This window comes from Corylus avellana, chromosome 11 (genome assembly GCF_965113065.1).
Source record: "Corylus avellana chromosome 11, dhCorAvel1.hap1.2, whole genome shotgun sequence".
In the NCBI taxonomy this organism is placed as follows: Eukaryota; Viridiplantae; Streptophyta; class Magnoliopsida; order Fagales; family Betulaceae; genus Corylus; species Corylus avellana.
The window spans coordinates 961605-984922 of record NC_142500.1 but is presented as its reverse complement, the minus strand read 5'-3'; the positions used below and the strand labels follow the sequence as shown (position 1 = coordinate 984922).

Genomic DNA, 23318 nt, shown 5'->3' with positions numbered 1-23318 from the left:
AATTATCAGATTTTTAAATTTGAACCCTTCATTATTTCTAATGGTTCAAATAAAAGAAGTGGTTTATGTGTTACAAAGGCATGTGGGTAAGTTAAAAACTATAATTAATTGTGTTGTTAATACATAAATTTTTGTATTTATTTAGATCGTTAGTTAGATGTAATAAAGACATTAAATTTTAAAATATAAGAATTTTATATTTTAAAAAATTTGAGGGAGGAGAGAATGAATACGTGTTCAAATCTCAAGACACAGATTCAGACACTGATGAACCGTTGGGCTAAATAAAGCTGCTTGCAGGACTAACGTATTCGTGTCCAGGCATTCATGCTGGTGAAAGTACATGGAATAATGGTGCTCAGGGAAGGACACAGGGGCCACGTCACTCTGTCTCTGAAAATATTAAATATCTACTACTATTACAACTAGAGCATGGGATTTCATCCTACTCTATGGTGACAATGTAATTAATGCCTTTAATTAGCGACATATGCTAAATCATTTCATGGTTAATAAACCAATTAATATTTCCTATAAGGAGAATGTTTTAAGTGTTTTTTTAGTATTTTTTTTATGAGTAAGGTTAGAAACCTTCTTTTTATTTTCATAAAGTTAATATAGCTTTTAAAATTATCATTTGATCAAAATTCAAGTATGATTCATCTAAAATTTAATGGTGATTTTGAAAGCAACATCAGATTTAAGAGGATAAAAAGATGGTACATAGTATTACTCTTTTTACAGTTTTACGTGTATATTATTTTTTTAAAATTAAGTGAGATAAATAAGGGTAATTTTTTTTATATAAAATAATATCCACTTTAAACGAATATGACACTAAGAAAGCACCAAAAAAACACATATAATTTTTATTTTTTAAGCAACTAAACTCGCCTATCAATATTTAATAACTTAATATTATGATCATACATAAGAATTTAAAAATATTTTACTCAAATCTATAGGTTGCCTCAACTAAGCATAGTTTGTAATGTAAATTATAATATTAAAGATCGATTTAATTATACTTTGATTGTACTCATTATGATAGTACTTCTTTTAAGATTTAATAAATTATATCCACATAATTAATTCAAATAAGTGAAATGTCACACCCATGTACATTTAATCATGCTTTGGATAAGTCTCAAACCCGACATGATTTAGGAGTAGTTAGGAAGAGGCTCGTCTACTATAATTTATTTATAATTACGTTAGTTAATAAATTGACAAGTGTCATTTAAATTTCTATATCATAATTCATATGTTAATGATTAGCGTTATCACTATATCAATTTGTAAAGAAGTTATAATAAAAACGATAACACATCGGACACAGTGAACTCGGGTTGGACAAAAAGGTGGCTGAGTGATTAATAATATGAGGGTCTATTAACTTGGTTGCACCTACTGGCTAAGCTCAGGGGGCATGGCCGCGTGGCTCCCCCACCATCATCCATTTTGCCCGCTGTGAGCTGATACAATAATGTTGATTGCTGTGCATCGGCTTTCCTCCGAAATGTCTGTCCCTTTTTACTCTCCTCCCGAGGAAATAAGATAAAACTGTTGCCGCTTTTACTTAACAAGGACATGCATGATGCATGGTGGAACCAACCAAAACTGCTGACGCTTTTATTGAACAAGGACATGCATGATGCATGGTGGAACCAACCCATCAGTGGTCGTCATGATCCTAAACCCACCCCAAGGGCTAATCTTAAAAAATAAAAAATAAAATCGTTTGGCCTTGGGGTGGCAGGACCATCCCATTGGCCAAATAAAACTATTTTTTATTTTCTTTTTTAATTTGGCCAATGGGGGTAGTCGAACTACTTTCATGGGCCATGAGATGACTTTGACCACCTTAGGCCGCATCACTCCCTAGTTATAAAATATTTTTCAATTTTATTATTTTAATTTTTAATTATTTATAAAGTATAAATAATATTTTTTTTATTATTTAGGATAAAGTCCACTTAACTTTCTCAAACTACCACTTCAATGATAATTTACCCTTTAAACTATCGATTGCGACAATTTACCCCCCAAACTACCAAAACAATGATCATGTACCTCGAATTTTAACAAAATGATGAAATTACCCTTACTAAAATAAAAATAAAAATACTAAAATTTATTTTTTTTTTTCAAATTTTTAAGGGTATTTTTGTTTTAGTGAAAATTTTATAGGGGTAATTTCATCATTTTGTTAACATTGGATGACACATTGTCATTGTTTTAGTATGAGAATAAATTGTCGTAATTGATAGTTTATGGGGTAGATTGTCAATTGAACAGTAGTTTGAAGTGGTTAAATGAACTTTACCCTATTATTTATATTAGTGGGACAGATGTCCAATTTATAGCCCTAAGATCTTTTGACCATTATCTAAATATTTTTCAGTCCAAAATGAACTAGACAGATCCTATTCTCCATCATTGGTTCTATGATCAATTTGGAAAAATTAATTATTAATGGCATTGACTAGAAAAAGAAAAAGAAAAAATGATCAATTACTGTTAATTGTTTTTGTTTTCTTTACTTTGTTACGTTGATTTTCTGTTCATTAATTAAGCTCGTGCAAAGAAAAGTGTGTAATGATTTAAATGCGTACAAACCATGATATGACAGACGTGGAAAAAAGCAAAGCATTATTAGTGTATGTTTATAATTAATGGTTTGAAAATATGTGTGTTTACACGTAAGAATATATTTCTTTTTTGTGGACTTCAGAATTTGTTTATTAAACTTATTGAAATGTAATTTGTATTTTCAAGTAAATAAAATACTAAACATGCTTACTTTGGTAAAATATATTATTGCTTATAAAAATAATTTTTTTTAAAAAATAAAATAGGGTTGAGGTGGTCACATAGCCCCTGCCAATTGGGGCGACCATTGTCTTATTGCAATGGTCACAATCGGCACCTTTAACCAAAACAGAGGTGCCAATGTGGCCACCTTTAAAATTTAGGGATGGTTATCCAACAAAAATGGTCACGCAATAACCTTTATTCAACACAAATGATTGGCAACAACCCCGCTTCTTTGTTGGAGGTGCTTGTGCGACCACTTTTCTTTTTTTTCTTTTTTTTTTCTTCTAATATTTTCATAAATAAGAAGTTGCCTTATGCCTGAAAAATTAAGTATATCTTTTCTCTAAACATTCCTATAAGAAGGTACGAAGAAATCTCTAATAAAGTGCGTTGCGTTTGTTTTTTGAAAAGTCAATTGCTTGTTAAGTGTTTCAAGAAAAACATGTTTTTTGGTTTTATAAAGAAAAAAAAAAAACTTTTTGAAACCAATACCAAATATAATCTACATTTGACCATTCTACTTGGGAAAAAAAGGCTAATAATAGTCAAATTTAGCTATTACGAGCGATTGGTCTACCCTAATGAATATGCTCTTAGATTTTCCTTTTTATGGAGATGGGGAAATGGGGTCTAAGAAATTACAATTGTTATGTGAGGCAAATTAGAGGGAACACGGAAAAGATAGAAGAAATAAAAGTGATAACCATAATCTGAAATATATTTTAGTCAACAAGCATTCACATCTTGCTTAGCAGAATTTCTCTCAATTTTCGATAAAATCACACTTTTCAAAAATATTTACATCTTACACTCTTATTTAACTATATATTTGCACTATTTCATTTTTTTTATTTTTTATTTTAAAGCACATACATTTCAAAGTCATATGATGTTTTATCAAGAGTAAAGAGCCCTCTAACAGCTCACAAATATTTAGGTTAATGTAGCTAGTCAGATGCAACTACATTTTCATTGAATTTGCATATCGGCTAGCCAAAACTTTAGCAGCTCACTAATTTTTGAGCTAAAGTAGCTAGCCGGATCCAGTTACATTTTTACCAGCGAATGACCAAAATAACCTTTAGCTAGTTGGGTTTAAATGCTGTCTACAGCCACAACCACCATCAACATTTTATCATCCCCCACAACCACTAGACACACCATAGCCGCCGCCTACACATAACTATCATCAACATCATCATCATCATCAGTCACCACATACGCGCTTACTCTCCCATCACATCCAACTGTAACTTTCAGTGTCAATTCTAATTACCGTTAGCACCTTCTCTGAATGATCCAATGAAAGGAAGCATAATGTATAGAGCATGACTTTTCATATATAACCATGTAATGCACATAGCATCCATCAAAATCTTGACTTCCTGTTGAGGGAAAGTAGGGGGAAAGTTCACAAAAGGAAAAGGGGGCTGGCTAACATGTATGAAAATGATGTCCCTAATCAAACAAAATTCGAGGCCTAAATCAATATTTTACAAAGAGAGGGGAAAAAAAAGGGTTTTGGAATCATCCGAGTGCCTGCCATGGAGTAAACACTAAAGCAACCATGGAGATGCAGCTCTTTTGCTCCTGGCATTCTCAGAAACCTTAGAAACATCTATTTAGACTTCTAGTACACAAATTTCATTAAATGCAAAAAGGTGCAACCCAAATACTCGAAAAAGTACACAAGAGGAACATCTATCAAGAAAAAGTTAAAAGATCAAGAAAATCATGAACACTAGAAGTATGAAAACTATTATAGACAACAATCTAGCTGTAATTCTGCTATTGTCTTTCCATAATCTTCAAAACTTCGATTATACCCATTAATTCAGGCATTTACATAGTAGAAGAAAATAGTCACGCCAAAGCATAAAAGTAAGATTTATATTGCGGTTTCACCACCTTTGGTAAACTATAGAAAACCAACATATATACAAGTGCCAGTCCAGATTCCATGGAATTAATGCCGCAGTTAAAAAACCTTCTTCACACACATCCTTCTTCATGATCCCATATACTTGACATATAGAGGTTGATTTTAAGATTCAATGATGTTGAATGAAAATTTGGATAGCAGCTGCGGCACGCCCGATATGACCGGTCCGTATGTCTGCAATGCAACAATTGAAACAAATCAAACCTGGCTCTCACCTTTATCTAAGAGCGAAGTTGGATGTCCAAGGAGATCATATCAATCATGGGATTTCAGATGGCATTTAAGCACACAAAAGTTGGTTAATTGTTGAAATCTGAAAAAGTTCTTATCTCAAAGAAGTGATAAGAAATACAAAACGAGTTGAAAGCAATCTATAACAAGCCTCAAATCTAAGTGAATCACAATGGACTGATTCAATCTCCATCGCACATCATCAATGTCTAGCAAGAATATGAAGTTCATTACCTTGTGATTTTCATGTATCTGGCACAATGGAACTGCCAGCAATTTTAGGTTTTTAGGTACTATGAACCTCCGACTAACTGGCAATCTCACAAGAAAGAGTTTTGTGCACTCCTACAGACAAGAAAAGCATTAGAAATAAGTTCTCTATGGCATCAAAACTCGAAGGAGGTGGTTTAAGCGGATCGACTACCTTAGGCTTTTTTACATTAGGTGGCAAGTATGGATACAGTAATGTTTCAAAGTCAGGCCTCCACCACATCCCAAGGCATTCTCCCACCTAACATTGATTCATAATTCATATTAACTTTCTGTGATGATAACACTGCAATATAAACACAATCTAAATTTCAAAAGACTTTGATACCTCCCATTCAGTCTCACCACCGCTTTCATCGACAGAAAGCTTTCTCGACAGCTTACGTCTCAATCCATCAATATCTGGACATTCAATTCAAAAGGTTCCTAGTTCAGTAAACCCTTGTAACAATATCCGACAACTGAACAGAAATTCCCCCTCCCTGTATGAAATTTGATGAGCTGTCAATTTACCTGATTCACCTGGTCTTAAGCGGCCACCAGGAAGCTTGAAGATGGAATTTCTTACTTGCAACAGCAACAAATGAGGATGGTTGAACAACTCAACCTGATTTAACAACAGCCACATCCTTTCACTATAGTATCATTTTGTACTCAATGGAAAACAAATTGTCAAAATCATATGCTATTTTAAGAGAAACCTTAGAGATTATAAAAATTATCAATCAAGAAAAGAGAATTTTCATAAAAGATGTCAATTGTCCATATTGTCACCTCCACCTTGAGAGGGTAACAAGTTGAATAAAAAGATTCAATTTTGAACAGAACTCAAAATTACTTAATAAAAAAAAAAAAAAAAATGTATATGCATAATGTGTCTGTCTAACTCAGAGCTATATTATATAAACCATAAAATTCTGCAAGCAAATCCATCTAGATTTGTAGTCTTACACCAACCCTTTATGCGGGCCTAGAATGCCAAATCAGTAAATGATGCAGGTTTCATAATTCGTATCATCTCACATCAAAAACTATTTTAGGCAGAATCGATATTATACTCAACAAGTACTTCAAGCAGGACTAGTATCACAGATAGCAAGTGGTTTAAGAGGAGCTGAGCTGGTGTCATCGTTGAGATTAATAAGCAAATATTAAATCGTTAACCTCTATTCCAACAAAACTCAAAATGGCCACTCTCGGAAAACAATTTTAAACCCATATACAGAAACAAAATGAAAACAAAGAAAAAGATGAATTAAAGTACAAAAAAATTACAGAGCAGCACAAGCAAAATATAAAATTAAAAACCAAAAGAGAAATCATCACGATAAAGACTAGATGACTAACCAGAATCACAGCTTTCACACAAGTCCTCAACCCATAAGCAGCATAGCTAAACAAAATAACAACAAAAGAAAGTTCAAAAAAAAAAACCAATAATTCAATGAAAACAAAACACACCCAGTTGAGCAAACATAGTGAGTGAGAGATTGTGAGTTTGTGTGTTGGAGGGTGTACTTGGACTTCATTCTCTGAGTACGATCGGCCAAGGTCTCGTCTTTAAAGGGACTGGCTTCTTTGGATCCAAAGTAGTAGCAACTCAGAGGATATATGTCTATTACGCCGCCATGATTCTGATCGCTGCCACTGATTTCACTGACATTACCGTTCGAACTCATTCTCAATTGTCCTGAAAATCACGCGCACGCAGAAAAAAGAACCAACTTTGAACAAGAAGGCGAAAGAAAAGTAGCGAACATTGCCTGTGCAATGCAGGGTTGTACGTTGGGTCCGGAAAGTGGCGTTCCAGAGAGTACTGGTGGATCTACGGAGAATGTCGTGTGGGTGGAGGGACTTTTACGGGCTTGGACTGTTCCATTCTTGGGCTACGTTGTTTTGGGCTTGAAACAAGCCCAGTTAGCGTTCGACAGGCCTATCTCTGGGCCTACTGCGGTACTGCCTCGGCAAATAAACTTTTTGGGATAAATTTTTTTATTTTTTATTTTTCAATTCCGTATATTAAATCAATGTATTTAAAAATGCATGTGAATGAAAATTACATATTTTGCTAATTCTATTAAAAATACATGTGAGAATTGTATACTCTAAGACCGATGCCAGTTTCATAGATTGAATTATAAGAATTTTACTTTGAGTTAAGCGACACTCAGACTTTTTTAAGGTGAAGGTAAATTTTATAAGGCGGTCTTGCCGTTTTAAAGATTTGTTTCATAACAGCTTTGTTTGTGAACGTTTTTTCATTCTCTCTTTTGATTTATTGTTTCAAAACAAAAACATTAATAAACAATTCAAGATACAAAACTCTTACAAAATAGTCAAAATTACTTTTACTTTTATGTCACGTCATAATACTTTTTTAAAACAAAAAATACCCTCTAAAAAACATTAACAAACAAGTCAATGTGTTGTTAATAAGGATTCATTTTCAATCTTCCACGGATTGATACACATATACCAAAGGGGAATGTTTTGTGCTCTTGTGTTCTCTTATTCCTAAGTGAGTATTATTTTATAAAAAATAAAAAATAAAAAGAAAATAAAAAAGAAAGTAGCTCTTATTTCTTTAACTCAATTCTTTTAAAATAATATCCACGTATTATTAGAAAACAGTAGGAGAGTACATGCATTTATACCAAATATTCACAGAGAAAAGTTAGATATTCTTTATGTCCTAAAATGTTCTTCCAAGCTAAGCAAGAGAGATGCAGTGCACTTTTGACTTTGCTTGGAGATGATAAAAGTGGTTCAATTAATTAAAATCACCATATAACCACCAATTCTGCATATCAATTATCAGCAGCTGCTTAAAAAACCCACTTTTCATAACAACCCAACGCCAATCATAAAAGTGGTCTGCTTGTCCTCAAATCAAGACTCAATGATATACATATCAGGTTTTTTTTTTTTTTTTTTTAATTTTTTTTTTTTTTTTTTATGAGTAAAATTACACTTGGCCGGGCTACGATTGGTACATTTAAAATGTGATTTCTTAAGAATTGGAATATGTATTATTAGGAATATTCTTATTCTCTCGTTTGGTGGAAACGGATCAGGCTTAAACTACCGCATGGTGCTGTAGTCCAAAACGACCCGGGGTCGTTTTGAGCAATAATTTTTTTTTTTTTTAAATGATTAATATAAAATTTATTAAATATTAAAAACCTGAAACTATTAAAAAACTAAAAGAAAAATAAAAAAGAAAAATCAAAGGTTTCTTTTCCTTTTTTTTTTTTTTTTTAGATTTTTTAATTTTTTTTTTTTTTTAGACTACAGCACCATAAAACTACCGCATTTAAGCCTGGTCCGGTGGCAACATAGATATGATCAAATTTCTTTATTGGAATTGAATCAAATTTCCTAAAACACCGTAACTCTAAAATTTTCTAAAAACACTTCTCTTTTTTTTTTGCCAGCACCCCCCTTCCCCCCCTTTTTTTTTTTAACGTGGGTGGCCACCGTAACAGATTATTGACGTCAAATTTATAAACTGACGTAGCAATGGTTTGTAAATTAAAAAAATGAAAATCTTTCTCTCTTGTCTGTAACTCACGGTCTGCCACGTTAGTTTCAATTTTTTTTTTTTTTAATTTATTTGGCTCCCTAGCACTTCTCATTCCAATTTCAATGAATCAAATTCCAACCGGACCCAAAGCTTAATCCATATTTTGAAACCAACTTGGCAACCACCAACAGTTACAGCTTTTTCCAATGCTTTGAACTTGGCAAGCCCACCAGAAAAGAAAAGAAAAAAAAAAAAAAAAAAAGGTAAGCACCTATCAAATATAATCAAACCCTGTTGATGTTGAATTATGGCCAACGGCAATCTTTACTCTAATTATTACTTGCCTGATGGTCCTATGTTTAACTGCATATAAAATCTTCAAAAAATTAAATAATTCTTTTTTTCTAAAAAAAAAAAAATGAAGAAGAAGAAGAAGAAGAAGCAAGGTTGGCTCAAATATGTGGGGATTCATCATGAGAGATGTCCTTATCGAGTGGGTTATGCATACATTTGGATTTGGTGCACCACACCAAATGAATGGTGTAAAGGGGCAAGAGTCCCCATCATATGACACATTTGATAATGATTCAGATTTTCATTTATTTTGTTATTCAATTGCTTGGTATTGAAACACTGAATATCAAAGACTTTTTATCAAAGTCACCAGCTCCAATAGGTCTTGGTCAGTCAATTATTTTTTTTGCCGGGTGAATTATATAATGAAAAATGTGTAGGGTCAATAAATTTTTTATATTCAGCTCATATTCTCATGAGTAATGTTAGGTACCATCTTTTTATTCTCCTAAAATTCTCATAAAGTTGATGTGACTTTCAAAATCACCATTGAATCAAAATTCAAATATGATTCACTTAAAATTTAATGGTGATTTTAAAAGCTACATCAGTTTTAAGAAGATTTTAGGAAGATAAAAAGATGGTACTTAACATTATTCTATTATTAATAAATCAATCATTAAATTTGTGGGGTCTATCATTAACTTATATAGAGTCCATATAAATCTATAAATTTAATAGTTAATTTATAAAATGAGATAAGTCAAATATATATATATATATATATATATATATATATATTAACCCCTAGCATTTATCTGGTCCAAATTGCTCGAGATTCGAACCCATTGCATAATTTCATTCTAGCGACTCTAATAGATGGTTATTTCTCTTTTGTTTCATGTTTTTAACATAAATAAAAAAAAAAATTAGAAGACAATTTCATAAAATAACACGTTTGTCTTTTGCTTCTACAATAATGATAACAATAATTTATTGTTTCAATATATGATTAAGAAGAACAACACTCTGATAGGGATTGAGACTGACAGAATCTTCCAAAACCCACTTACCAATAAAAATTACAAAATAGGGGTATTATTTTTTTTGGGCTAGGTTTAAAAAATTAGAGGTATCAATATTTTAGTAGAGAAAAAGTTAAGCAATAAAATTAGATAGATAAAATTTATGAGTAATTTAAAAAATTATATTTCTATTTCATAATTATTTCAAATACATTAGTTTTAATTAATTTTTAATTTTTTTTTAAACAATAACTAATTTAAGGGTTAATTAAGATTGTCATGTTAGTATTATGAGATAATTATAAGATAAAAATATAGGCTTTAACATTACTCAAATTTAATAATTTAGTAATTACTGAAAATTTAATAATTTAGTAACTGCAGTCTCACAATGAACTTTTAGAATTATTTTTTTTAATCATGGCTAATTTAAAGATGAATTATAATTGTCATATCAACATTATAAAATAATTATAAAATAAAAAATAGACTTTACATTGCTAATTACTAAACTGTTATTTATAATTATAAAGGAAAATTATAATATTATTGGAGATAGGCAGATAGGGGATATTCTCGAACTGGCAATCCAATTATTTGCTGTCGAGTCGGCAACAACAAAGGGGTCAGAGAATAGGAAAACGATTTCTCACCCAGTGGAGGCATTCACCAATAAAAATCCAGGATTCTAAAGAAAAATGAAAGTCAAACAAGGGCATAGTGGTCTTTTGGCACTTTTACCCAATCAAACTTCACGGCTCAGCTACCTACCTCAATAAAGAGAGGTCTTGACGTACAGGTCCTCAAAATATTTTCTTTTGTTTTTGTTTTTTTTTTTTCTTTCCTTTTTTCTTTTTGGGAATTTTCTAAAGAAAATGGTGAGTTGAATAAACTTGATAATTATGAACAATTGTATATTTCGTGTACGAGACAAAGGAGTGGTCAATTTTGCTCAGCTTTCATTTGTTTAATGTTGAAGGGATCCTTGCTTGTCACTTGAAAGCTATTCCCAGTTGCAAATATACATATTTTTGTTTCTTTTTCCATATTTCTGATCTGAAGGAAGAGGTCAGGAGCTCAGAAAAGAAACTAACTTTTATTGCTCAGTTCCTGTTTTTGACAGGCAAGTTTCATTCTTTTGTGCATTTTTTTTTTCTCGGTTGTTTTGATTGAATGATTGTTCTAATCTTCTGGGTATAGTGTAAATTGAGTTCTGAATTATGGGGTTTTTTTGTGTGATTTAGCGAAATTTTGGCTCAGTGATTGATGGGTGTAATAAGATTTGTTCTAATTGTTTGTGGTATTTATGTCCTCCGTGTTATATAGGAATTTCATGGTTAAGAGCATATATTGAAATCTTTGATCCCTTTGATTGCTTACCATACGGGCAAAGGCTTTTAGATTCACTTCTGTGCACTGACTCTTTACGCAGCAATCTATGCTCTGGAGGTTGAAAGAAAAAGTTCCAAACGCAATAATAGAAGACAACATATGGCTTATTGTTAGTTATACACTTGATAGTAATGAGATAGGCATCATCACACACTTTTGTTTTAGCGCCTATGTGCATGAGGGTTATGCTTTATTGCCGGCCAAATTATGGTTAAACAATTTCTTTGGGGTTATTATTCTGAATACTTTTCTCTTTTTCCCTGTGTTGATTGGACTTTGGAGCATGGTGGTGTTTTTGCTGTGCCTGTATAGCTGAAATTCTAAGAAGCTGTAAATAGATAATAGACTCAACTTCCTTAATGCACCCACAGAAAGGAAGAAAGAAGAAGAAGAAGAAGGCACACCTCATTGTTAGGCATTCACTATCTAATCCTTGCTGCGCACATGTCTCATGGGAATGATTCACACTTTTATTAGGAAAATGTTTAACCCATCAGAATACACTTTCCTTCTTGTGCTTCAGTGAAGTTTATATTTTGTTATGCAAACATTGGGAAAAATTCCTTGTGGAACTTTTCTGTTATGTACACGCGGTATGGAAATGATGCACCGCTTTAGGTAAAATGTCTAAGAAAAAACAAATGAAGTTTTCAATTATGTAATTGCTGAATACAATATGTCTAACAAATGCTAGAGGTTTGGTGAAGCCATTAATCGCACCAACCCAATAGTTGCAAGATTCCATTTTTTCAATTTTGCTCTTCTGTTCTTTCTCCAACATACTGGGGAACGAGTGATTGCATTATCACAAATTTGTTGAGATACTATGAAATCTGTAATGCTCCTTTAAACTTGAAAAACAGGTATCCTGTTAGGGCTGCAGCAGAACAGAGGACTTCAACCTGCAGAATACATCTTCTCTAGCACAATGGATCAAAGTACTCAAGTTCTCTGAATAATATGTCTTTGTTTATTTTTGCGCTAATTGTTACATGTCATTGGATAGACTCATATTCATTGTATTGGAAACATATTAGGCGTGTTCTATGGTCCTTTCTTGTTTTTTGTTCTTCTTCATGTTTTTACCCTTTTAGAGATCTTGATTTTGCTCATATAAGCTGGGATGAGGGTGCATGTAATTTACAGGATGCTAAAAATAAGAACTAAATGAAAAACACTGTGATATCATGGTATTTGATGTGATATGCACGAGCAATGTGCCTGAAGCCTTAATTTAATCTACCTTGACATTACACCTGTGCTGCCCACAAAATAACATGCCCAAAGCCATCACTTCCTACATGAAAAGTTACCATGTTTGTGAGCTTTCTACATGAATCTTCTGCCCTCTTTAAAAGCATTACTGATGCATGCTGAACATGGTTAATAAACAAATAGTAAATATGACATTTATACGTCCTAACTATAAATTGCACTTCTTGTTGCAGAGACTGCTAGAAATGGCCTTGAGTTGGATAGATCAGCCTCTGATAAGCATCTTGAACTTTTGAGATCATCTGCTCGATATATTTCAGTAATTAAAGGTATTCATCCTATTTGCACTAAATGCATAATGAGAAAAGTTGAGAATCCTCTTCGTAAATGTCAATGCGCCTCTCCATTTAAGTGAATTATATATCATTATGCCTTTTGTTTTGGCTACTTTGTCCATGTTCCATTAAGTTTATCATTCTTCCTATTTAGTTCTGGCACCACTGCTAGAAATCCTATTTGTACCTATATGTGTTTACCTATCAAAGATCGATTTATAAAGTAAATCCTTTTTTATTATTATTATTTATGAATGAGTAAACTTTTCAATAACAAACAACGTATCACATTACGAAGAAAGCTTTAGCAATCACTAAAGCTACTTTAACCACTAAAACAGAACTATACCAACCCACTAAACAAACTTTATATCAGTATCACACCAAGTGTATATCAGAAATCTATGTACAGAAAAATCACACCACAACTCCATCAATACCCCATAAACCACAGAGTACTTCATTCCCCTTTCTTGTCTTGAACTTTGCTTTAACAAGAAGCCGCGTTTTGACTTCCCACGTGATCTGCTTTATGACTTGCTCCACTGTGTTTGGATGATCTCCATGATGCAGTGCATTCCTATTTATCCAAATATTATAGATTGCAGACCCATAAACCAAATGACAAAGGTGGGCCTTCATCGTTCTTCCCCTCCATTGCTGCAACCCAACAGACACAATAGCATCCCAGCTTGTAGGTGGGATAGCTCCATAACGTACTTTGTTACTAAAACTACACAAGAAAAAAATAAGTGGTCTCTATCTTCAATCCCATGCCGACAGAAAGCACATTGCACATCACCTTTATAGCCCCACCATAAGAGCTCATCTCCTGTAGACAAAGCTTCTCTCATAGCCAGCCAAGCAACAAAAGCTTGCTTTGGAATGGATAAGGGAAACTAAACAAAAGCTTGATCCTATTTTCGTCACTTCTGGTTATGTAATTTATCAGGACATGAAAGTTCATTACTTTCATTGCATTAATTTTGTCAAAACTTGTTGCTTGTGTCATTTTCATTGAAATTTCTGCTTGATCTGACAAATGCGAGATCTCTGAATTGATGATGTAACAAAATCTTCATATCAAGTTGGTCTCTTTATGAATTTTTTTGTCCAGACAAGTGAGAGGTTTTGTGGTGATGGTAGGACATGTAATAGATGCTGTGGGCCGGGAAAAGGGCAGGTACACCCTGATGAAAGATCCAGAAGACTCCCAACTTGGGTTTTACGACAAGCCGCTTCCATGCTTCGGCTGTGGGATAGGATGGTTTTCGTAAGTATATCATGTTTCTTGTCTCTCCTCCAACTGCATATTTCTTCATCTAATGGCTTTTTTTGGGGTAACAGATTTCTTTTAGGATTTGCATTCCCTCTACTTTGGTACTACGCGACAATGCTCTATTTTGGAAATCACTACCGCAGGGATCCGAGGGAGCGAGCAGGACTAGCAGCCTCAGCAATTGCAGTAACTATTCTCTCTTCCTGTTAGAATATTAATTAAATTATTAAATTCATTCATTCCTATAAAGCTAGAATAAGTGTTGATTTAACACTTCCCCCTCTATTAAAAAAAATGCTATCTTATATATATATTTTTTTAAAAAAAAGGCCATGACCCAAGAAAGTGTTACTTATATCTGCATATTATCTTAAAAATATTAGTCAAAATTATAATTGAAACTCCTTGGAATTACTTATAAAATACACAATCAACATGGGATCTAGCACATATACAAAGCCTTTATAGTTCATCGACCCAACATTGTCACAATCTAGGATATCAAACATCTAAAGTGAGTGCTGTTGGATAGAATTGTTAAAAATGCATTATATTCACCCTTTCTTATGTTTTCTGCAGTGTAAAGGTTCTCTATATTGAAGTAGCATAATTTTTATTGTCGTTGCAGGCACTGGTTTTCACTGTGGTGTTGGTCATAGCAGCTTATTTTTTCTTTTAGCCGCTGCCACTCTATTATTGAGATTTCGTGGACATGTAGATAACACGGCAGAAGAGATGAGAAAAACATATAGTCCCAAGGCGGTTCCCCAAAAATTTGAGATTAGATGATACAATCCAAACTTCCCTCTTATAGATATTCTGCATTTGTATGGACAGATACAAGAAAAATTGTTTTCATGTAAACTGTACACAAGATTTCATAAATGTGTATGATAGATTATTTAAAGCTCAGTTCATGTGTTTCCCCTTACCCCTCCCCTGTATTGAATAGAAAAAAACAAAAACAAAAAACCTCAGTTCACGTGCAAGGAAACCAATGGGTTCATAAATGCTTTCCAGAAGCCTTATCCATGGCCGAATGTCATCCCCGCTCCTTAAAACAGCAACCCAATGATCCCTGAAAATATTTGTGGTTCATTCTTGGAGAAAACCTGGTTGATTCATCTAGTAGTTATGATTGTGAGATAGAACACATGTTTGCAGAATTTTCCAGTTTGGTATCAATTATAGAGTGATGCTTTGTTTGGATAGCTTATATGGTGCATTGGGCATTACGATATCTTAAACCAAAAGCACAATTTTAATTCAAATAGTAAAAAATATGCCGATTGGGAGTGCATTTTAAAAACTGTGATTTGAAAATGATGAAAATACATATTTTCAAATTGCATATAATGGATGCATTTTTAAAACACACGATTTTAAAGGTTAAATTACAATTTAAAATGCTAAGCTGCAATTTTACTAAAATCTTAATTGAGTTTTTTTAAATCGCATTTTCAAATCTCGCAACAATCGCCATTTAAGGAAGTTTGCGTGTGCAAAACCCAAGCTTAAATTGTAACAAAACCACAAACGCCTCTCTTGAATACCCTCCTCACCCTTCTTCCTCATCTTAGAAAGTTAACAAAAGTGCCAATTTTTTTGCCCCACCATGCGACAAAATGGACCACCTCCAGACGCCCTGCTAGTAGAATTCCCACCTCTCACTAGTTAGTAGTTGCCTCTCTCCTTCTCCTAGAAAGTGGGAAAGACCTGCCTTGATGCTGCTATTTTTGTTTCTTTTTTCCTGGGAAAAAAAGGGAAGAAGAAGAAAATGCACCGTCTTCTATAAGATTATTATATGACATCACAAAATTTTGATTTCTTGGCAAGAATGAAGATCAAAATATTTCTTCTGTAAACTTTTCTAGCAGAATAAATGACAAAGAAATATAAATAACAGCAAAAACTCAACCAAGACCAAGAAATGGAAGCCAGGAGCAAAAGGACCAGCCCAGCTTAAGTCTTTGATTACATGTAATATAGGCAAATGCCTGCAAAGGCTGCATTGGAGAAATTACACCGAAAGATGCTAGGAATTCCTTTCTATGCAACTCAAAAATGTGTTTCAAGCTTTGCCCACCAGACGGACGTACTTGTTCTCTACGGTGAATCTGGAGCTTGAATTGATCTGGCACCAAGCAAGAAAATCATAAAATTATTAGGGCCATGTCAAGTTCAACTCATACCAAAACCATAAAATGAATAAACACAAAGCATGGTCCATTAGATGGGCTGACCTTGTCCTCAAGAGTATCATTGAGTTTGGTTTCATCTTCTGTTATGCCAGATTCCTGTAGAGCCTTGAGAACAAGTTTTCTGAGCCTCCTCATCTTCAGGACTCCGTCAGGATTCTGCCTCCCAGCAGAAGATAGAGAGTAAACTTAAATTGTGTACTTGATAAACAGCACAAATATAATATCAAAATTCATTGTAATAGAAAGTATTCTGCATTATGTATGTATCTTAGTCCCCATGTGGGATAGGCAGTGGATCTTTTTTTCATGCCACATCATCAACGCAAACTAAAAACATGTAGCCAAGGAGAAATGTATACACAGTAAAAATAAAAATAAAAATTAAAAAACAGAGATATGCATGACCAATTGACCATGATGGGAACAATTTGTTGCATTGAAAAGGAAATATAAAGAGATTATTATTAAAGATACATACAGACTTCAAGGCTGACGTGATCAACTTCTTCCACTTTATTTTCTTCTTGGTTTGTTCTTTGTTTGATCTAGGTTCTGCCATCTTATCGTTCTTCAACTGACTCTTTGTTTCCTTTGCTTCGCCATGAATTACTTCCCCATTGCCTAAGTCACCTGAAATATCATCCTTGGTCTTTTTCTTTGAACTATCGTTCACAGATGCATCAAGTTTTCTCTTTTTCTTTGATGGTGAAGTTCCTTTATCTGCTTCTGAGTTGTAATGCTCAGTATCAGCTTCAGGTAGATCTTGCAATTTCGGTTCCTTTGAATGTTCATTGTCAAGCAGTTCATCTTTTTGGGTGTCTCCAGTTGGAAGTTTTGTATCTTGATTGGATTCTTCTGTCTGCTTAGGCGGTTGTTTCGAAGCATGGAAAGCTCGGGCTTTTGCCCTGTGCTTCTTTCCTTCAGCATGGAGAAGCAGGGCCTGCTTACTAGTAGCACTGGTATTACAGAGACTGAAAATACAGAGATACATTTGAGGAACAATAACTCAGATCCAATCACGAGAATAGCCGCAAGTCATCTGTTGGGTCTGAAAATGAATCTACTAATCTTCCAAATACTCTCTAAAATTATTTATTACACAGAAAACCCCGCATGATGATCATTGTAATTAGATTCGTGCAGAAATTAAAGAAATGGAGTGTTAAAGTTATACGTATCATTTGAATAAGGCCCCCTACCTGATTTGATGATTAAAGAAAGATGCTCATAATTAGGATAATAAGATCAAAAGGATAAAAACACACCTACAGAACCATGGTGGGCGCTCAGATAACCCAACATTTATATCAATATCGGTTTGTTGCTTTGAACCCTTGTTGGCTTTGGCAGTTGGACCATTTGAAGCTTTCCCTTGGCCCTTAGGACCATATTTCTCCTGAAAAATAAAAAAGAGACAAACAAAATGACATTATCCTGCCAGATCCAGTAGCATTCATCAATGCTCATAACCAAGTCGACAAACAATATGATAACAGTAGCAGGTAAAATAGAAACCCATTCCTTCCTAATAATAAAAGAAAAATTTAGCCTAATACACATAGGATTTCGAAAAATCTTCTGCCCCAGTGGGGAAATGTAATCACACACACCAAAGTAACTTGAAAAGAAACACAGCATATGTAGCAACAGAGCAGGCCATTTACAAACTTTCCAGCATTTGGCAGTAACATTTGATTCATAGCCAAAAACCAATACATTACGTTTCTTAGCGATTCAATCGATCTCTTTACCATCAAATAATCCAATCAACGCATTGAAAATTACAAAGAGAAGGCGTGAATGAGAGACGCACCGCCTCGGAAATACACTGCGTGTGGCCCTGAACGCTCTGCTGCCCGAATGTTTGCCCGCAATCAATACACGAAAACTGCACGATGAAAACAAGACAAAAAATGAATTCAATTCAAACATAATCAAAAACCCCTATGTTAGGATTATTGTTTTATGGGTTCATGCAATTATGTGAACCACACTTTCCAGGGGATGAGGGCACTGGGGTTTTTGAAATTTTAAGAGAAGACCTTGCTAGCGGAGCAAGTCCTGAAGTGATTTGGCAGCTTCGGCTTCTTCAGATCCTCTCCGCAATCCTCGCACTGAAACCACACCATCTCTCTCTGATTGCGAGCTTAACTGTGAGGGAGAGAGAGAGCTCCGCAAGTGATTTTGGGGTTTAGGGTTTTGCTCTATCCAATCTGGTCTAGTATGTCTCTTCTCACAGAGAATGCGACGTCGTTTAGGTAAATAAAGAACAAGACATGGTTTCGCGTCCTATGTTTGCCTCTTTTCCATCAACGATTTCATTTAAAAATAGTGATTTTAGAGAAAAAAAAAATTTCAGTTATGTGTTTGACAAATTCACGATTTAACTTTTAAAATTATAGTTTAACCTTTTAAAATTGTACGCTTTCGTTTTTAAGAGGTAACTCAATTGGCTTGGGATCATGTCTTATGAAACGGAAGTCATTAGTTCGAATCTCACTTTTTTTTTCTATGATATTGCATGTCAAATATACGCTAATTGTGAGTAGGTTGCCATTAGCCACCCGTGGAGGCTGCCATGTAAGACCAATACAATATTGTCACATGTACATTCTTATCCCATCAACATATATATTACTTAAAATTAAAAAGAAAAAGGAAATAAATTTAAAAAATAAAATGGCGGTTGTTATCAACGAAGGGGGGGAAAAGTTTAATCTCAATGGTCAGAGGTGATTCAATCACACCCCATCATCAATTGAGAGTGGTTTGATCACCCTTTGCGATGAAACAATAACAAAATAGATAGTACGATATACACTTGACTGTGAAGAAGAGGCATCTCAATAATAAAAAGAGAGGTGACAATAGATGTAAAGATAAGGGGTGATGTTAAACATCACGCCCGGTGTGATGTACGCCGGGGTGATTTGATATTTTAAAATAATAAAATATAATGTTTTATTATTATAATTATTAAAAAAAAAAAAAAAAAATTGGCGTGCATAAACAGTCATACATGTCGGCGTTCTTAGTATCATGGCCCAAAGATAAGACACCAAAGAAAATAATATGATTTTTTAAAAATTCATTTATTTTAAGTACATGGTTCAAATTATAGCTATTACACACATAATGCTTAGGTATTGCGTGAGTGTAGAAGCATCTTTTTTCTTTTTTTTTTTCTCTTGCCTTTCGTGTAGTGTTGATTTTGCCAAAGTCCAATGGTTGTTGAAACTTGAAAGCTTCCCACTAATTATGATAATGATTAGGATTAAAATCTTGTCCAATTCAAATGAAAACCCCGTGCTCGGCTAGTTTTTGTGTAAGATTGTTGAATTTAGGGGATAATCTGTTTTTTTTTTTTTTTTGTTAAAGAAAATGATTGAGAATTCTTGTGGTGGAGTCGATTGAAATGGGAAATTTCAATCTCACGTGACGCTAGCTGTTTGTTAGGCTTAGAGGACACTTCGTGGCTATCCTTGCCCTAGCTGTCTCTTTACTCTTTAATTTGATTTTCCAATAAACAAGGCCCCACTTCAAGTTGCAATAACGCTACAAAATTAACCTTTAGTCTCAAGCTCTAACACCCAATTTTTTTTATTTTTTTTAGGTAGCTTAAGTGGCTAAGAATTACGTCTTATGAAGTGGCACGGTCACTTTGTACACTTATTTTTGTCGGACAAACTTTGAATTTGTGAAGAACGTTTCTTTTATAAGAATCGGGTAAAGTTCTGGCTTCGCCACGTATGCAAAGTGTGATTAGATGGAGTACAACATAGAAAGGAGAACATTCTGCAGAAAGTTTGGTTGAGACTTGAGAGACATGGGGTCGTTTTGTTTTTGAATTGTGCGATAAAGGACGCCGTGTGTGGGACAGGAGTGAGATAAGCGCTAGCCTTCAAATTATATCTTTCTTTTATTTTTATTTTTTTTCTTCTTCAGAGAAGTTGTTAGTGGTTGGTGCTTTTGCCATGATTTTGAAGGACTAGTACTTGTCACGCTTCAGCCCTTCCCTTCCCAAATGCTCCCACCCACAAAAGCTTCGTTTGGTTGGCATGTATCAAATATATATATATATATATATATATATATATATATATTAACTTCACTTAGAACTCTTGTACTATTATGCGTTTTGAGAAAAAAATTTCAAATTTTAAAAGCTCTTAATTTCATTTCATAAACTTTTAATTTGATGCAATTAACCAATCCGTTAATTTTTGTCATTAAACCTTAATGCAAACTACTAAAAAGATCAAATTACCCTTTAATTTTTAATTTTTTGAAATTAATAGTAAATTTAGAATTTTATAAAAGTTTCAAGAGTATAAAGGTTATTTCATCACGTTTAATGTAAAAAAAAGTTGACGGAAGTGATATATTACATCAAATTGAAAATTTAAAGGGTGAAATTAATAAGTTTTAAAATTTACGGGTCTTTTCAAATTGTATGGTAGTTCATTATAGAATTGTAAATCCATCTTTAAAATTTTTCCAAAAAAAAAAAAAAAGTTGGGCTAGAGAGTGGCCAACCACCCTCAAGGCTTTAGAGATGGTTGGGCAACCCACCCTCTTGCCCCATTCCATGCCAACCCTTCTTTTTTCTTTTTTTTTTTAATATATAATTTTATAATATGTAAAATTCTTTATTTGTTTATACATACATATTATAAAGAGCTACTTGTCATGATTTCAAACTATAAAAATTAAAAACCAATTTAACAATTTTTTTTTTTTTGGGGGGTAATTGATGAATAATGTTAGAAGGCCTACTTGTGTTTTACTAAAAATAATGTGACTATTAAAATTATCATTGAACATATAATTGATCATTATTAAATTTTGATCAAAGAATAATTTTAATAACCACATCATTCTTAATAGGATACAAATAGTAGGATACAAATAGAACGTAAACCTTTTAGAATTAAAAAGGTAATTGATGGGATGAGAATATGAAGGCGCCAACTACTCAATGATAATTGTAGTAATGTTAATAATAAAAGTAGTCGTAGATATTTAATTGTCCAAAGACAAAAACAAGTGTGAATAATAAAAAGGGAAAAAGTGTTGATTTTTCACCCTTTTGACATGTTCTTCGTGTTGTGTTGTAAAGCTCATGATTTCAATCATTACGGCCACGCTCCAATAATTCAACGCAGGAAAAATTGTCTTTGTACGGGAGCACAGTAGCGTCATATGTGGAGGATTGTGTATACGTAATCAACTTATTCTCGAATAGAAAAATCGAGTTTTTTTTTTTTTTTTTTTTTTTTTTCTGACAACGACAACACAAATTTGGACAGAAGTCACAAAACGACATGTTGGAAGATTGCTTGTCCCAATTGTACTGAATATAATAGAGGTTTGCAATGGGGATTATTTGAGCTACAATTCAGGCAGGGACAATTCCAATCTTGTTCATGAGCAACTCCTCACTCCTCAATTATACTTTTTGAGAAAAATATGGCATCATTCTTGATGAGATGTTTTAACAGGTAAATCTTGGGCGAAAAATGACAAGGAAAAAAAAAAAAATTATTATTTATGATTCAAATGCATTTAATATGTATTTTTAATGGGAAAAATATAATTTAATCCCCCCAAACTATCAATTATTTTCATTTTAGCCCCACAACATCATTTTTTGAAGTTAAGTTACTAAAATGCCATTAAAATTTTTTTAAAAAAAATACCCCCCAAAAACGATGTCGTTTTGAAGAAAAAAAAAAAAATGGTAATTTAAGGGTAGCTCGCCCGCCACCCCAGGCCTGTGGGGTGGCCCCCAGCCACACCCATAGGTATGGTGGCCACCCCCACAAGCCTGGGGGTGGCTCGCCGGCCACCCCCATGGCCTATGGGGTGGCCGACAAGCCACCCCTAAATCACCTTTTTTTTTTACCCTCAAAACAACTTCATTTTGGGGGGTATTTTTTAAATTGATTTTTTTTTCCAAAATAGTATTTTAGTAAGTTAACCTTATCAAAACGACGTAGTATTGAATTTTTCTATCCTATTTGACGGTAATAACTAACGAAGTGACCAAATTGCCACTGGTTAATAGTTTGTGAGTTACTTTATTATTTTTTGAACATTATGGGGTTAAAATGAAAATTGCTGATAATTTCGATGGCTAAATTATATTTTTTCCATTTTTAATTCTTGTTTTCATGATAGCTCAGTCTTCAACCTCACCACTCCTCCCACTTTAGTCCAGTCATTTGACTTTAAAATATGAACATATATTACCAAATCTATTTACGGTAATTCTAAAAGTAACTCTTTTATTATTTTTATGTCACTGTATAAATGAAGTAGTTTTAAAATCATAATTTAATTAAAATTTAATAATGATCAATTACAAACCTAATAATAATTTTAGAAACTATATTACTTTTAGAGTAACATAAGACAGACACGAGAGTAACTTATAACATTATTCTCAAAGTATACCGTCAAATACAACGCTTGCTATTGCTTTGGATAATAGTAATATTATAAATCACACTTTTATTTTATTATGTTGTTGTAATATTAATAATTAGCCACTAGTTAATATGAAATATTGGATAATTGTAAGATAAAAATATAGTTTTTAACATCACTCTTGTCGAGAGTATTTGGCATTAAAAGGGTTGCATGAGGTCATTTGACACAAAACTCACGTGCATGAACAGGTCTCAAATTGTCGACGTGTTGGCTCCATTAAAAGTCTCTCACAATTATATTTGAGCCAGTCCGATCCCGTTAACAACACAACCTAATGAGTAATTCTATTCACCGCCTCATTA

General features: G+C 33.4%; 3 protein-coding genes across 3 annotated transcripts; 1 reads left to right on the top strand and 2 right to left on the bottom strand.

The window, feature by feature from the left end:
* Positions 1-4554: 4554 nt before the first annotated feature.
* On the bottom strand, positions 4555-7071 carry CFIM-25 (homolog of CFIM-25). Its single transcript, XM_059576777.2, has 7 exons — positions 6779-7071; positions 6608-6653; positions 5774-5867; positions 5589-5662; positions 5415-5501; positions 5225-5335; positions 4555-4933 (listed from the first exon to the last, which is right to left on the bottom strand). Exons 1-7 carry the CDS (start codon positions 6937-6939, stop codon positions 4862-4864), a joined length of 645 nt encoding a protein of 214 aa, XP_059432760.1. The 5' UTR covers positions 6940-7071; the 3' UTR covers positions 4555-4861.
* Positions 7072-10941: 3870 nt separating this feature from the next.
* On the top strand, positions 10942-15235 carry LOC132166385 (60S ribosomal L18a-like protein). Its single transcript, XM_059577189.2, has 6 exons — positions 10942-11225; positions 12358-12432; positions 12943-13038; positions 14191-14317; positions 14392-14509; positions 14952-15235. Exons 2-6 carry the CDS (start codon positions 12423-12425, stop codon positions 15000-15002), a joined length of 402 nt encoding a protein of 133 aa, XP_059433172.1. The 5' UTR covers positions 10942-11225; positions 12358-12422; the 3' UTR covers positions 15003-15235.
* Positions 15236-16163: 928 nt separating this feature from the next.
* On the bottom strand, positions 16164-18765 carry LOC132166020 (zinc ion binding protein). The gene is made up of 6 exons (XM_059576757.2): positions 18567-18765; positions 18338-18412; positions 17790-17920; positions 17003-17495; positions 16567-16680; positions 16164-16457 (listed from the first exon to the last, which is right to left on the bottom strand). The coding sequence occupies exons 1-6, from the start codon at positions 18651-18653 to the stop codon at positions 16395-16397; spliced, it is 963 nt and encodes a 320-aa protein (XP_059432740.2). The 5' UTR covers positions 18654-18765; the 3' UTR covers positions 16164-16394.
* Between the last annotated feature and the right edge of the window lie 4553 nt (positions 18766-23318).

What these genes read in the sequence shown, in the direction of transcription:
- CFIM-25 (XM_059576777.2), bottom strand. Translation starts at nt 6,939, where the DNA reads ATGAGTTCGAACGGTAATGTCAGTGAAATCAGTGGCAGCGATCAGAAT. An exon ending in GTGTGAAAGCTGTGATTCTG is followed by an intron (nt 5,868 to 6,607) that starts GTTAGTCATCTA and finishes TTGTTAAATCAG; the next exon opens with GTTGAGTTGTTCAACCATCC. An exon ending in GTGGTGAGACTGAATGGGAG is followed by an intron (nt 5,502 to 5,588) that starts GTATCAAAGTCT and finishes AATCAATGTTAG; the next exon opens with GTGGGAGAATGCCTTGGGAT.
- LOC132166385 (XM_059577189.2), top strand. An exon ending in ATATATTTCAGTAATTAAAG is followed by an intron (nt 13,039 to 14,190) that starts GTATTCATCCTA and finishes TGGTGATGGTAG; the next exon opens with GACATGTAATAGATGCTGTG. An exon ending in TGTGGGATAGGATGGTTTTC is followed by an intron (nt 14,318 to 14,391) that starts GTAAGTATATCA and finishes TTGGGGTAACAG; the next exon opens with ATTTCTTTTAGGATTTGCAT.
- LOC132166020 (XM_059576757.2), bottom strand. Translation starts at nt 18,653, where the DNA reads ATGGTGTGGTTTCAGTGCGAGGATTGCGGAGAGGATCTGAAGAAGCCG. An exon ending in CGCCCACCATGGTTCTGTAG is followed by an intron (nt 17,496 to 17,789) that starts GTGTGTTTTTAT and finishes CTGTATTTTCAG; the next exon opens with TCTCTGTAATACCAGTGCTA. An exon ending in ATGATACTCTTGAGGACAAG is followed by an intron (nt 16,458 to 16,566) that starts GTCAGCCCATCT and finishes GCTTGGTGCCAG; the next exon opens with ATCAATTCAAGCTCCAGATT.